A 15,838-nucleotide genomic window follows, 5' to 3' on the forward strand; every position below is an offset into this window, starting at 1 on the left:
GGTGTCATTGTTGGGTTTGTCAGTGTGGCTGTCATGCTGGATTCGTAAGTATAGGTGTCATTGTTGGGTCTGTCAGTGTGGCTGTCATGCTGGATTTGTAAGTATAGGTGTCATTGTTGGGTTTGTCAGTGTGGATGTCATGGGTTTGTCAGTGTGGCTGTCGCGCTGGATTTGTAAGTATAGGTGTCATTGTTGGGTTTGTCAGTGTGGCTGTCATTCTGGATTTGTAAGTATAGGTGTCATTGTTGGGTTTGTCAGTGTGGCTGTCATTCTGGATTTGTAAGTATAGGTGTCATTGTTGGGTTTGTCAGTGTGGATGTCATTCTGGATTTGTAAGTATAGGTGTCATTGTTGGGGTGTGGCTGTTTTCACTGTGACTGTCAAGCTGTCATGCTGGATTTGTAAGTATAGATGTCATTGTTGGGTTTGTCAGTGTGGATGTCATTCTGGATTTGTATGTATAGGTGTCATTGTTGGGTTTGTCAGTGTGGCTGTCAAGCTGGATTTGTAAGTATAGGTGTCATTGTTGGGTTTGTCAGTGTGGATGTCATTCTGGATTTGTAAGTATAGGTGTCATTGTTGGGTTTGTCAGTGTGGCTGTCATGCTGGATTTGTAAGTATAGGTGTCATTGTTGGGTTTGTCAGTGTGGATGTCATTCTGGATTTGTAAGTATAGGTGTCATTGTTGGGTTTGTCAGTGTGGCTGTCAAGCTGGATTTGTAAGTATAGGTGTCATTGTTGGGTTTGTCAGTGTGGATGTCATGCTGGATTTGTAAGTATAGGTGTCATTGTTGGGTTTGTCAGTGTGGCTGTCAAGCTGGATTTGTAAGTATAGATGTCATTGTTGGGTTTGTCACTGTGGATGTCATGCTTGATTTGTAAGTATAGGTGTCATTGTTGGGTTTGTCAGTGTGGATGTCATGCTGGATTTTTAAGTAAAGGTGACACGATATATTTGTCTGTGGATGTCATGCTGGATTTTTAAGTAAAGGTGTCACGATATATTTGTCAGTGTGGATGTCATGCTGGATCTGTCAGAATAGATGTCATGCAGCATTTACAGGCTGGACTGGTGTTCCTGTACAACTGGTTTAGGTGTCATCCTGGTTGAACTTTTTGCATTTATTAATGTTGTTATGGTTACAGAAGGCAACGTTCCAAGTCAACTTCACTTAACGCAGCATTGTTTAATTCTACTGTGAAATTAAATCTTGAAATTAAAAAGCTGTAACTTAAGTGCATATGTGAGAGGGACTGCCTAGGGGTGCATGGTTGAAACGAAGATGCATGGACTGCATGCTTGTTGCAGATGTGGGACTTTGAGTCTATAGACACGGCAGACTCCACTGATGACACGGCACGGTTCGAGATGGAGCCCATGAATGAGCTACAAGTGAACCCCGATGCCCAGCTCCGCTCCATCGTCAAGTCAGTGGATGACGAGAATGAACCCACCATATGGTACTCACAGGTAAGTCCAATGACCATGGGCCCATGGTTGGTGGTTTGCTCAGCTCAACATGTACAGTGTACAGAGTTGCCTCCCTTAGATATGCCACAACCTGGGTTCATGTGTTCAAACCCCAGATTTGCTTTTGGTAATGTTTCTTGGTTTCTTTGAGTGAGTGAGTGAGTGAGTGTAGTTTTAAGCTGCTTTTAGCAATATTCCAGCAATATCACAGCGGTTGACTCCAGAAAAGGGCTTCACACATTGTACCAATATTGGGAATTGAACCTAGGTTTTCGGCGTGAGGAGCCAACTCTTTAACCACTAGGCTACCCCACCGCCCCAAAACAGACTGCTGAAGAATCTTTGTGCAGTGGGACCCTGGTTCCTTGCTGTGAAGCTGGAGTTGTTTTTCTGGAAGCATGGAGTGTTCCGAGAGAATTCCCTGACCACATGCTTGCTGTATCCCTGCAGGATGCTAATGGGGGGATCTGGAGGCTGGACCTGTCCTTCTCACACACATCCCAGGCTCCTGAGAAGCTGATGACATACCATGCCGGCCCCATCACTGACTGTAGCACTTCTCCCATCACACACCTCACAGCCACCATTGGCGTGGACAGTAAGTATATTATAGCTATCGCTGATGGGCTCATACCCAAAACAAAGTGCTAATACAGAAACGTACCCGGTAAGCTAAATGGGGGCGAGTCAAAAACTGGAACTGTATGTACTTGTTCCCATTCAACGGACTGCGGACCGCCTCCGTGGTGTAGTGGTTAGAACGTCCGCCTGGAGAGCGGAAGGTCGCGTGTTCGATCCCCGACCGCATCATACCAAAAAGAAGTTAAAATATGGTACTTGTTGGTCCCTGCCTGGCGCTCGGCATTAATGGGTACAACAAGGACTAGTCGGCTCAGAGTCAGTATAATGTGTCTGAGTGGGGTATGCATGCTTCACTGCGGCATGGTATCTCAGTGGGCTAGCACTATAAAACCAGCTTAAGTATGGGCTAGTACAAGCAGCCGCACATACACATACACATGCATGCACGTCGTCATATGAGCGAAATATTCTCAAGCACGACGTTAAACCTCATTTCACCTCACCTCACCTCAACTGACTGCGAGTCGTGTTGTGCATTGCAAAATATTACCACCTTAACACTACCCCATCAGACATCTCACCATCAACATATCTGTGTATACAGTGGGTATGGTCATCTCTATCAAAAACCATCTCCTTGGATTGCACTATAATAACTGCATGGGCATGACTTAAGTAAGTTGAACAGCTCCAAAGAATGTTTTCATAGTGCCACGGCAATATTTCTCTCAGTGTATCAGATATTTAACTGTGTGTTTCAGACACTGTGCGTGTGTTTGACTATGTCCAGATGAAGCAGGTGTGTGAAGGACGCTACACGGCTAGTGGCAGCTGCCTCCTGTGGACCCCTCAGATAGTATGTATTCATTTGTTGGTAGCTACTTAGTTCATGACTACCGGTATTATGTGCCTCACTTCTCATTGAACATCCTGATGGTGCTGTTGAATTATACATCCTGATAAAAGAATAGTACAGTGAAACCTGTCTAAACCAGCACCCCACGGGACTGAAATAAAATGCTGGTTTAGACAGGGTGCCGGATTAGACAGTGACGATCATTTTCCAACATGGCTGCCATTTACACTTGTCAATCTCTTCATCTATATAATGCCTTTGATCTTATGTAATTGTGCAACAAATTAAAACAATGTTGATGACAGATACTTATTCTTTATTCTGTACTAAACTTTGTTCAAAACATCACGCTTTTTCAAAATGTCCTAAACCCATCATGACACACAAAGTGACTGACGAGTCAAAAACACCAATGCCAGTGTATTTATCCATGCCAGTTTAGACAGTGTTACTTACAGTTAAAAGTGCCTGTTGGGACCGGAAAGTCGTGCCAGAATACGGAATAGACAGGTGCCGGATTAGACAATGTTTTAATGATCATAATATTGTTGTAAAATGGCGGGACCAAAATTTTAATCCGGTTATGACAGTGTGCCGGATTAGACAGGTGCCAGTGTTGGCAGGTTTCACTGTACTTTGTGTTTACATTGAAGTACTGCTGACTTCCATATCTGGCCATGTTGTCTCTCCCCAGGTTGACACAAAGGGAAGCACGTTGGTCGCAGGCTTTGAGGACGGAGTGGTCCGAGTACTGACCGTCAACAAGCTCCCTGAACCGGCCCGACATCGCAGCAAGTCAGAGGAGTGTGAGTTGGCCCTCAAACAGGTGTTCAAGCCCCACAGGACCACAGTGACAGCGCTGGCCATAGACAGCAAGGGGGAGATGTTGGCTTCAGGGGTAGGTGCTCAACTGTAGGAGAATTAAGGCCGACTTTGAAATGTTCAACATGGAATTATTTTAGCAATTTCAGATTTCAATATTTTGATGAAATTTATTGTCCTTGTAAAATACTAAATAGATGACTTCTGTTTAACTTGCCAGGGTGCTGATTAGTTTGCGTTCTGTATGTAGCATACAAGATGACTACTGTTTGTGTCGCCAGGGCGCTGACAACACTGTGTTCTTCATGAACTTTGGGAACAAGGAGTTGGAGCCGATCGGCTATGTGCCCGTCCCAGCGCCGGTGCGCAGCATGCAGTGGTCACCAGACAAGTTTGTGAGTACACAATCCATCTTGCTCTCAGACTGACTGTCCATCAGTCTGTGTCTCTGTACATCTATCCTGCACTTTTACTTTACATTCATCGCAGTCTGTCACTGTACATCCATCCACCCATGTCTCTGTACATCCCTCCATCCTGTCTCCATCCATCCATTTTTCACTGTACATCCATCCATCCCTGTCACTGTACATCCATCCATCCCTTTCACTGTACATCCATCCATCCCTGTCACTGTACATCCATCCATCCCTGTCACTGTACATCCATCCATCCCTTTCACTGTACATCCATCCATCCCTGTCACTGTACATCCATCCATTCCTGTCACTGTACATCCATCAATTCCTGTCACTGTACATCCATCCATCCCTGTCACTGTACATCCATCCATCCCTTTCATCACTGTACATCCATCCATCCCTTTCACTACATCCATCCATCCCTCCTCACTGTACATCCATCCATGTCCACTGTACATCCATCCATCCCTGTCACTGTACATCCATCCATCCTGTCACTGTACATCCATCCCTGTCACATCCATCCATCCCTGTCACTGTACATCCATCCATCCCTGTCACTGTACATCCATCCATCCCTGTCACTGTACATCCATCCATCCCTTTCACTGTACATCCATCCATCCCTGTCACTGGACATCCATCCATCCCTGTCACTGTACATCCATCCATCCCTGTCACTGTACATCCCTCCATCCCTGTCACTGGACATCCATCCATCCCTTTCACTGTACATCCCTCCATCCCTGTCACTGGACATCCCTCCATCTCTGTCACTGGACATCCATCCATCCCTGTCACTATACATCCCCCCAAAAATGCTTGAAACATTACTCCTCTTCCTCAACTCCAAAATGTTCCTGGCAACCTTAACTGGTATGGGAGTCCACATTTCTTGCTAAAAAAGAATAATGCAGTTTATTTCAGCAAAGTCTATCTGAAACAATAAACAAAACATATCTATGTATATCATGGATCAAGTGGCTAAGAGCATTAGCTATGAATGATTGATGTGCTGAAATATTCCTTAGATATTGGGGGTGATGTTGTACTAAAGCAACCATAGTGTAAAAGACGACCTGAAGTCTATGTTAAGGTATGGGAGTTCACGGTCACCTTAGTGCTAAGACTACCACCTGAAGTCTATGTTAAGGTATGGGAGTTACGCTTAATCACCTTAGCACTACGACTGTCACCTGAAGTCTATGTTAAGGTATGGGAGTTACGGTCACCTTAGTGCTAAGATCGCTTTGTACAACGGCACCCATGGTGCTGATTTCGAAACAACCTTGCGCTTATTCCATTATTATCCTCTTACAATTACCTTAGCGCTAAGGTTGCTCAGTACAATGACTAAGTTCTAGTCTAATATCCAGATGGAACAGATTAAAACAACATTCATTATGTCCTGATGGGTTGCTTGACGTGCTCTGCTGTTCTGGCTGCAGAACAAGACAACGCTGCTGGTGTTCTGTGAAGAGGGCAAGGTGGTGGAGATCCAGGCTCCGGAACCGGGCAAGTTTGACACTTCTCACTCCTTCCACATCACCGGACTCCAGATGAAGACATTCACCTTCCGCAGCATCAAGTCCAGGCTTCGGGTGAGAACACAGCAGGGCTGATATTGAGCTGGTCTGGGATCAAACTGGGTTTTTATTTGTTTAATGACATAATGACAACAAGATGTTGAATATCAGTAAGGGCTCGATTTAAGAGATGTTAACTTACTTGCACTTGGTGCAACCTAAGATAAAACCTACTTGCACCAGCCCAATTCCAGTTGCACTGCTTTTATTGGAATATGTACTGTCACTGTTGCAGAACATTGGCTAATAACCAAATTTGGGCGTGGTGGGTGAGCTGTCTTGAGGCGCCAGCCTAGTGATCCAGCAAGTTTTAGGTGCTGGGATTGAGCCCACCTGTGACCAGATGTAAAAACCTTTGTGTGCAGACTCTTTCAGTGCTGTCACAACTCCTAGTGTACAGTACACAACCCTGAGCACTTAAAAGAACCCACGAATCCGTTGGTATATGACCAGATGGTGGCCACATGAATACGTGCAAACACCTAGTTGCGGGTACAACAACGTGTGGTAAACTTTGACAAGGTACTGTGACTATGTGCCCCAGTCCACCCAGCTGTGAATGGGTACCTCGTTCAGATGGGAAAGCCACATTAACTTGGTGCACCTTGTGGCTGCAAGAGTTGTATGATCCCCAGGGATTGAGATTGAGATTGAAAATATGATGTGCTGTTGAGATTGATATAATAAAAGCAATAATGTTAAACTCAGTTAGAACTGGTATACTGTTCCAACTGATATGAACACCAGCTCATCCTTCTGGCAGTAGCATGAGACCCAAGTGACTCACTCACTCCTGCAGCATGAAGAGGAGATGGAGAGGAAGCGCATCGAGGAAGAGGCTCGCAAGAAGAAGGAGGACGAAGACAGAAGGAAGAGGATAGAGCGAGGCCTGGAGACGGAGTCTGAACATGGGGATGAAGAAGGTAGGTGTCTAGGGAGCACTCAGTGTTGATGGCAGATGTTGGGTTTCAGCACCAGTTGTTTGTGATAACATTCAAAGCAGTAGAGAAAGACAGTACACTTTATGGATGACAACGTCTCTATTATATTATCATAAACCAAATGTCCTTTTCTAGTTGTTAATCATGGGGTAGCCTAAATGTCCCATGTCGAAGACCCGGGTTCGAATCCCCACATGGGCACAATGTGTGAAGCTCCATTTCTGGTGTCCCCCCTTGATATTGCTGGAATATTGCTAAAAGCGTAAAACCATACTCACTCACTCACACCACTTCTAGTTGTTAATACCCCACATGGGGGTAGCCAATGTGTAAAACGTTGGCTCATCATGCCAAGACCGGGGTACGATTCCCCACATGGGCACAATGTGTGAAGCCCAATTCTGGTGTCCTCCACCATGATATTGTTAGAATATTGCTAAATAAGTGGCGTAAAACCATACTCACTCACTGTTAGATGTATATTAGTCTGTTCTGGGCTGGTGTATTTCCCTTTTACTTGACGAGGGTATATGAATCTATACCGAAACGTCGCATCATAATATAACAAAGAAGTTGTCATCCATAAAGTGTCAGCCTTTCTTATTACTAGTCAACTTCTAAAATGCCAATTGAACATTTTATTCAAATCAGTGTTTGCTTGTGTTAATTTGTTTTAGTTTGCTACACTGTCCACATTCTTGCAGATGACTTGATAAATAGGGTCACAATTCTTGTTATGTTTTAAAGGGGATGCATAAAACCTTAACAAGATTAATAAAAGGAGCTAGGGGGGAAGTGTCTTGAGTGTTGCAGCTTAACTCTGTTTGCTGCAACTGCTTGAGATGACTTTATGTGAATAATGACCATGTGTGACTTGATGTGCACAGAGGAAGAAAAGAAGCCTGTTGCAGAGGAATGGCATCCTTACATCCCAGATGTCCCCAGCCCCATAATGCAAGGCTTCTACTCCCAGGAGGGCTGCTTCTGGTTGTCTATGGTAGGTTCTGTCTATACACTCTTGAATCTACATCCTGGATGTCCCCAGCCCCATAATGCAAAGCTTCTACTCCCAGGAGGGCTACTTCTGGTTGTCTATGGTAGGTCCTGTCTATACACACTTCAGTACATCCCAGATGTCCCCAGCCCCATAATGCTAGGCTTCTACTCCCAGGAGGGCTACTTCTGGTTGTCTATGGTAGGTCCTGTCTATACACACTTCAGTACATCCCAGATGTCCCCAGCCCATAATGCTAAGGTTTCTACTCCCAGGAGGGCTACTCCCAGGAGGGCTCTGGTTGTCTATGGTAGGTCCTGTCTATACACACTTCAGTACATGTCCCAGATGTCCCCAGCCCCATAATGCAAGGCTTCTACTCCCAGCTTCTACTCCCAGGAGGGCTACTTCTGGTTGTCTATGGTAGGTCCTGTCTATACACACTTCAGTACATGTCCCAGATGTCCCCAGCCCCATAATGCAAGGCTTCTACTCCCAGGAGGGCTACTTCTGGTTGTCTATGGTAGGTCCTGTCTATACACACTTCAGTACATGTCCCAGATGTCCCCAGCCCCATAATGCAAGGCTTCTACTCCCAGGAGGGCTACTTCTGGTTGTCTATGGTAGGTCCTGTCTATACACACTTCAGTACATCCCTGATGTCCCCAGCCCCATAATGCAAGGCTTCTACACACTCCCAGCAGGGAGGTCTTCAGCATTCAGACTAACATACTTGGTGAGTGCACATGAATTAAGGTTGATCTTCGTCACGATATGGCTGAAATATTGCCAATGTGACGATAAATTTTAACTCACTCACTCACTAAGTTTGATCTTATTTTCCCCCTGCAGGGTGGCTTTGATGCGGGCTACTTGTATGAGTGTAAGTTCCTCACGGACACAGAGAAGTCTACGATGGCCGAGCAGTTAGTGGATGAACCAATACGAGCAGTCCCTGTCCTGGAGTCTGACGATGTCCCTGTCTCCGTCATCGAGTTCAGGTTGGCACCTTGCTTTGTCTGTCTTCTATATAGTGACAATTGGTAGTCGTGCCAAACAAGTTGATCATGCTAATACTGCCTCCATTTCGTCACTCTGTAGAATTTCTAGTTGTGAGAATCTGTATCTTTGATTCATCTTTCATGTTAGGTGTGGGGCGGTGGGGTAGCCCAGTGGTTAAAGCGTTCACTCGTCACGCCGAAGACCCGGGTTCGAAGCCACACATGGGTACAATGTGTGAAGCCCATTTCTGGTGTTCCCCACCATGATATTGCTGGAATATTGCTAAAAGCAGCGTAAAACCCATCTCACTAACTCTTGTTAGTTGTAATTCTGGAGGGGCGGTGGGGTAGCCTAATGGTTAAAAAGCAGCGTAAGACCCGGTTCGAATCTCCACATGGGTACAATGTGTGAAGCCCATTTCTGGTGTCCCCCGCCGTGATGTTGCTGGAATATTGCTCAATGCGACGTAAAACCAAATTCAGGCAGTCAGTCAGTGTAATTCTGGATAATTTCTGTGTAAACTTTAGTTTGATTGACAGCCACTTCAGGAAGAAGTTGATATCCAAAATATCTAGAATCTAGAAATGGAGGACAATGTCTGTAGTTTTAAACAATTAGTCAGGCTACATTAGCAGTTGATTCTGGGTCAGGAATCCACTGGCCATCTAGCATGTGCTTGCTTAGATGCATATATTTAAAAAATTAAACTGATGAAACGAATAATAGATCACTTTTCAAAGTTGAGAAATTATGAATCAAATTATAGCGAAATCACTTGACACCTTTGATGGGTTGTACTTCTGGAATCCACAGATTCTCATGACTTCTCTATTGTGTCAAGTTATGCTGAGATGTCTTATTATTTGTCTTCCAATAAGATAAAAGTTTAAATGGAAGTCTCAGTACTTATTAACCTGGGGCCCGATCCACAAAGCATTCGTAACGTTACGACCTGTCGTAACTCTATAGTTTACCATAGGTTTATGAATGTCGTAGCGCTACGAACTCTTTGTGGATCGGGGCCCTGGCTTTGAACTGTATGGCTGATCTGTTCTGGAGAATGGTGTTTTGTGTACATGCAAATATATTGAATAGGTGAAGCCATTTAGTCAATAACAACATGCTTCTTCTTTCTCCTCTTTCAATTTCCTCCCTCATCTTATCCTTATGTTCTTTGTTCTCCTGTTCCTTAATATATCTGTTCCTCTCTTCCTTCTGGTCATCCAATCATTTTCTTTATAATTCATCCTTCTCTTCCTCTCCAATGTTCTTCCCCTTTCTATCTTCATTCTATCCTTCCTCTCCTTTTGGTCTTCCCCTTCCGCACTTTATTCTCCACTGGGGCAGTGGGGTAGCCTAGTGGTTAAAGCGTTTGCTCGTCATGCCGAAGACCCGGGTTCGATTCCCACCTGGGTACAATGTGTGAAGCCCATTTCTGGTGTCCTCTGCCATGATATTGCTTGAATATTGCTACAAGAGGCGTAAACCCAAACTCACTCACTCACTCATTCTCCACTCTGGTCATCCCTTCCTCTTTCTCTTCCTGTCTTCATTCCCTTCTTTCTCTCATTTTCCTCTTTTGTTTCCTCAGGCCTTTCTATCATTTTTGTTTTTCCTCCTATTTCTTTCCCGTCCTTTTCTTTTTGCTTCCTTTTCATCTTCCTCTAGCGATATTTAAATTTGTTTGTTCCACTTTACATTTCCTCCCTCTTTTTGACCTGTTTCTACCCCTTCTTTCAGTTCTTCATTATAACTTAAGAATTGAATTGTTTGCTCACAATTAATTTTGTGTTTTTGTATATGTAGTACTATTAAAGTTGTGCTTCACAGGTTTTATTCTGAAGTCACTCGTGAAGGTCCAGGTTAGAATGAACCTTCAGTAACCCATACTTGTCGTAAGAGGCGACTAATGGGATCGGGTGGTCAGGTTCGCTGACTTGGTTGACACATTTCATCGGGTTCCAATTGCACAGATTGATGCTCATGCTGTTGATCACTGGATTGTCTGGTCCAGACTCGAATATTTGCAGACCATTGCCATATAGCTTGAATATTGCTGAGTTCGGCGTAAAACTAAACTCACTCACTCACTCACTTTATTCTGAAGAGATATTGTTTATCACCCATAATACTTGCACACCTTTGACTTATTCAATGTGTTTTCTGTTTTTCAGCAACTCTGGCCAACAAGCTCTCTTCGGTATGGAGAACGGAATGATCCGAGTTCAACAGTTGGAAAATAAGTTTGACATCTCCGACCTGGGTCCATACTGGTCACTGAGTATCCATGACAACAACTATGGTCATGTGACAGCTCTCAGAACGAGCCACGATGGGACAACACTGTTGTCGGTTGGCGCTGATGGCAACTTCTTCCAGTTTGGCTTCATGGATGATGAGAGGCTTGTGAAGAAGATTGCTGAGAACAAGGCCAAGATCCCATCAGCCAGGGTGAGCAGTTCACTTAGCCTTCCTTACAGACACATTCTGGACCTCATCCTCCATAATGCAGGGTGTTTTATCTCCATTCTATCATGATTAGTAGGGCTGTGCAATATAACCGGTTTACCGTTATTTACCGGTCCAGACATGAAAACGATACGTATTGCAATACGCTGATCGAAAACCGGTATTTTGACTTGCATTCGGAAAACTTCGTAACACTCGGAAATCTTCAGATATTTCCTTGTTTCATTAGTGCCAAATATTATTCACATATTTATTTTATCATGATTAAAAAGTGTTATTAAAGTTTAATCAAGCATAGAGATTTTGTTGTGTTTTTGCTCTATAAATCAAGCATTAAATCGATTATAAGTAGTTTTTTGTTTTATAAATACTTTGTGCAATATATTGCAATACATATCGCAATACATGCTGTTACATCGCAATATATCGCAATATGAAAATTCTCTGCAATACCCACGTCTAATGACTAGGGGTGACTATTGAGGGGAAACAACTGTTGCCATAGTGATAGTCTATTTCAACATACTTTTGCAAAAGTTTTTTTTTTCTCCTTGAATTGTCTCATTTGAAGTCATTTCCATAGTTTATATGAAATGAAAACAAGCTGAAGTAGTTTCAGTCTCTTTAAATAACTGACGAAAACTTGAAACCCAGATAAAGTTTGTTAAAGGGGTAGCAGGGGAGGTTAACTCTAGCGTTGTATTATTCGAACTGGGCATAGAATGAAGGTAAGGTAGGACGTTCATTCTGGGTTTTAGTAATAGAATGTACATTTGTTAATTGAGAGGGTCGGTAGGGTCACCTAGTGGTTAAGGCGTGGGTACCACATGGGTACAATGTGTGAAGCCCATTTCTGGTGTCCCCTGCCGTGATATTGTTAGAATATTGCTAAAAGTGGTGTAAAGCTAAACTCACTAACTGTTAATTGAGAATGATAGGAATTGGGGCCAACTAACTGTGGTTTTATTGATGCTGGACTGTGTTTTCAGAAACAAGAAGCCAGAGAGCGGGCTATTGATGACATAGATGACCCTAATGCCTACAGGTGAGATGCTGGATGTTACGATAGAAACTGATGTGGTTGCTTGTGATGGTTGCAAGTGGGATGTTGGGGAGTGATAGACAAGGGAGGGTGTTGAGGGCAGTCGGTGAGTGAGTGGAATTTGGTTTGCATGGCTCATTGCTTGTATAGTATACCTGTTACATGGACCTTTTATATCCCTTGTACAGTATGCCTTTTATATTTTCTATACAGTATGCCTGTTGTACCCTCTGTACAGTATGTCTGTCTTTTCCCTGTACAGTATTCCTGCTATATTCCCTGTACAGTATGCCTGTTATATATATCCTCTGTGCAGTATGCCTTTTATGTTCCCTATACAATATGTTTGTTATATCCTCTGTAGAGTATGCCTTTTATACCCCCTGTACAGGATGCCCTTTATATTCTGTGTACAGTATTCCTGTTATACACCTTGTACAGTATTCCTGTTATACCCCCTGTACAGTATTCCTGTTATATTCTGTGTACAATATTCCTGTTATATTCCCTGTACAGTATTCCTGTTATACCCCTTGTACAGTATTCCTGTTATACCCCCTGTACAGTATTCCTGTTATATTCTGTGTACAATATTCCTGTTATATTCCCTGTACAGTATTCCTGTTATACCCCTTGTACAGTATTCCTGTTATACCCCCTGTACAGTATTCCTGTTGTTATCCTCTGTACAATATTATGTCTATATTTTCCCTGTACAGTATTCCTGTTATACCCCCTGTACAGTATTCCTGTTATACCCTCTGTACAGTATTCCTGTTATATTCCCTGTACAGTATTCCTGTTATATTCCCTGTACAGTATTCCTGTTATACTCCCTGTACAGTATTCCTGTTATATTCTCTGTACAGTATTCCTGTTATATTCCTTGTACAGTATTCCTGTTATACCCCCTGTACAGTATTCCTGTTATATTCTGTGTACAATATTCCTGTTATATTCCCTGTACAGTATTCCTGTTATACCCCCTGTACAGTATTCCTGTTATATTCCCTGTACAGTATTCCTGTTATATTCCCTGTACAGTATTCCTGTTATACCCCTGTACAGTATTCCTGTTATACCCCCTGTACAGTATTCCTGTTATATACCCCCTGTACAGTATTCCTGTTATATTCTCTGTACAGTATTCCTGTTATACCCTCTGTACAGTATGCCTGTTGTATCCTGTGTACAGTATTCCTGTTATACCTGTATGCTTATACAGTATGTCCTGTTATATTCTGTGTACAATATTCCTGTTATATTCCCTGTACAGTATTCCTGTTATACCCCTTGTACAGTATTCCTGTTATATTCCCTGTACAATATTCCTGTTATATCTTCTGTACAGTATGCCTTTTATACCCCCTGTACAGTATGCCTGTTATATTCAGTTCGTCTCTAATATCCCGTATACTGTGTGCTTGTTATATATCACCTGTACAGTATGCCTGTTATATTCCCTGTATAGTATCGAGGATGCAAAGCAGAAATCTGAATATGACAAGATGATGAAGGAAGCTGAGGAAAAGAAGAGAGAAGTGCGACGTAACATCGCTAAGCTGCGGCGCCAGTTCCGTGGGGTGCTGGAGAAGAACGAGTCCCTCCCCAGACACATCCAGCTACTGAAAGGGGTGAGTAGTGTGACAGGTCATCTGTAAAACTGTCAGGAATATTTAACATCTTTAGAAACTGCTACAAGCTTATTATTTTCTCAATAAGAAGCCATCATTTCATTTATCTTTTTCTGTTCATGCACACATATTTAAGAAATAACCTTCACCAATCTAAAAGAATATACCTTTCCAAATAATATCAGCCCCTCCTGTGTTCCATGGCAAGTTTTTGAGAATTCCGTGGCAAATTTAAGTAAATTCTACATCCCACTTTTCAAATTCTGCAAAAACTTCTGCGGTTAAATACTTGAAAAAAAAAAATGATAAAGAATTTCAAAATTCTTAAACACCAAGCTGTAACCGTTTTAGAGCTTTATGACATTCAAGGTACACCTGGCAGTTCTTCTTTTCTTGCAAGATGTTTTTTAGATTTAGAAAGATGATCTGAAACAGTACTTTTATGGGTGTGATCAGGAATGACAAAACAAACTCTTTAAAAAATGGCAAATTCTGAAGGTATTCTGCATGAAAATGCGTTTTCTGCGGACCAGACGTTTTTCTGCATTAAAAGGTAATTTCCGTGATTTATTCTGCAACCGCGGGATCACAGAATCAAGGAGGGACTGTAATATGTTACACTTAATAAGTAGATTATCTCGTCTAGACTTAGATATTAACAGACTGCAGTCATATGTCAGGAAATGGCAGACAACTAATGACTTTAGGATTACAAAGTAACAGAGTTTTTACTGTTGAGTAAGACACGGTACACAAGGATTGTGTGTTACATTGTATGCCCTCCCAGGAGTTTGAGATGGATCGGGAGATCAAGTCCGAGCTGGAAAGACATACCAATGAGAAGATTGAAGTGGTGCGTCGGGAACTGGCCTGGGAGTCGGAGAAGCACCGGATAGCCCTCGAGAAACTCCGCAAGAGGTAGGCATACTGTCATTTACACTCAAAGAGGGTGGATCGTGTAGCCTAGTGGTTGAAATGTTCGCTTGTCACTGCGAAGACCTGGGTCCGATTCCCCACATGGGTACAATGTGTGAAGCCCATTTCTGGTGTCCCCTGCTGTGATATTGCTGGAATGTTGCTAAAAACTAAACTCACTCACTCACTACTCATTGGTTAGGTTAGCTCAGTCACATGTTGTACCCTGAATTTGAACAGTCATTGATCATGATTTGTCAGTTGGAGGTCTCAAATCATAATTAACCACTTCTGATTGAAACAGCTGATTTGAATACCACATCACTGTGGAAGGTAATTTTCATGGAATAGTACTCCTTTATCTGTCATTGTCGCAGGAATTTTGAAATTAACATGCAAGCTGGGGGAAAAAAGGGAAATTAATTTTTAGTTATTTATATCTATTCAACAGCTGGTTAGTATCCGTGAAGATCCATTTAGAATTGGTCTTCAGCAACCCATAGTTCCTGATAGATTTAACACTCTTTGAAAGAGGCAATTAACAAAACTGGGTGGTCAACTTGATGGATTAGGTTCACAAATATTAGGTTTTGAAATTGCTTTAAAATATTTCATCTGTATATGGATATTCTTGACATGGTGTTAACATGCTGCCTGCTGTGTGCCCAGGTTCAAAGACGTTGTGGAGTGTGATAGGATTGTACTAAAGGCGTTCCTCACCCCCCATGAGGTCTCCAGCTTCCGTGCCAACAAACTCTCGGATGACTTCTACCAGCTGAAGGCCGACTTTGAGCGTCGCCGCACACTCCACTACACCAAGGACGACCTGACCAGGGACCCCACTCGGGACCTGGCTACTGGTCAGTTCCTGCTTGTACTGTCCATTACGATTCTGCTGTAGTTAAATGATGGGAACAAATATTTCTTGTAATTTCATGAAGTTTGGGCATCTGTAAATTGTGATATTGGACACTGTTTGACTGTTGTTGTACTGATTATAATGTTTGATTTTGCAGTTAAGTTTATACAATTTCCCTTATTTTGTAATAAACTAAGCAAATATACAACTGTAACTTGTGTAAGATTCTTCAAATCTAGAATA

At 42.8% G+C, this 15,838-nt stretch overlaps 1 protein-coding gene across 2 annotated transcripts in view; it reads left to right on the top strand.

The window, feature by feature from the left end:
- LOC124280799 (cilia- and flagella-associated protein 44-like) overlaps positions 1-15,838 on the top strand; it is a 49,830-nt gene that overhangs the window by 17,346 nt on the left and 16,646 nt on the right. For both annotated transcript variants that reach the window (XM_046716775.1, XM_046716776.1), the window contains 14 exons: positions 1,310-1,471; positions 1,922-2,069; positions 2,815-2,909; positions 3,604-3,807; positions 4,013-4,126; positions 5,602-5,754; positions 6,539-6,662; positions 7,568-7,677; positions 8,527-8,675; positions 10,851-11,127; positions 12,135-12,190; positions 13,659-13,821; positions 14,609-14,739; positions 15,406-15,596. In XM_046716775.1, the coding sequence (XP_046572731.1) occupies positions 1,310-1,471; positions 1,922-2,069; positions 2,815-2,909; positions 3,604-3,807; positions 4,013-4,126; positions 5,602-5,754; positions 6,539-6,662; positions 7,568-7,677; positions 8,527-8,675; positions 10,851-11,127; positions 12,135-12,190; positions 13,659-13,821; positions 14,609-14,739; positions 15,406-15,596 (2,077 nt within the window). The remainder of the gene's footprint in view (positions 1-1,309; positions 1,472-1,921; positions 2,070-2,814; positions 2,910-3,603; positions 3,808-4,012; positions 4,127-5,601; positions 5,755-6,538; positions 6,663-7,567; positions 7,678-8,526; positions 8,676-10,850; positions 11,128-12,134; positions 12,191-13,658; positions 13,822-14,608; positions 14,740-15,405; positions 15,597-15,838) is intronic.

The sequence above is a fragment of the Haliotis rubra genome, unplaced genomic scaffold (assembly GCF_003918875.1).
Source record: "Haliotis rubra isolate DU_JTF1 unplaced genomic scaffold, ASM391887v1 Scf274, whole genome shotgun sequence".
Lineage (NCBI taxonomy): Eukaryota > Metazoa > Mollusca > Gastropoda > Lepetellida > Haliotidae > Haliotis > Haliotis rubra.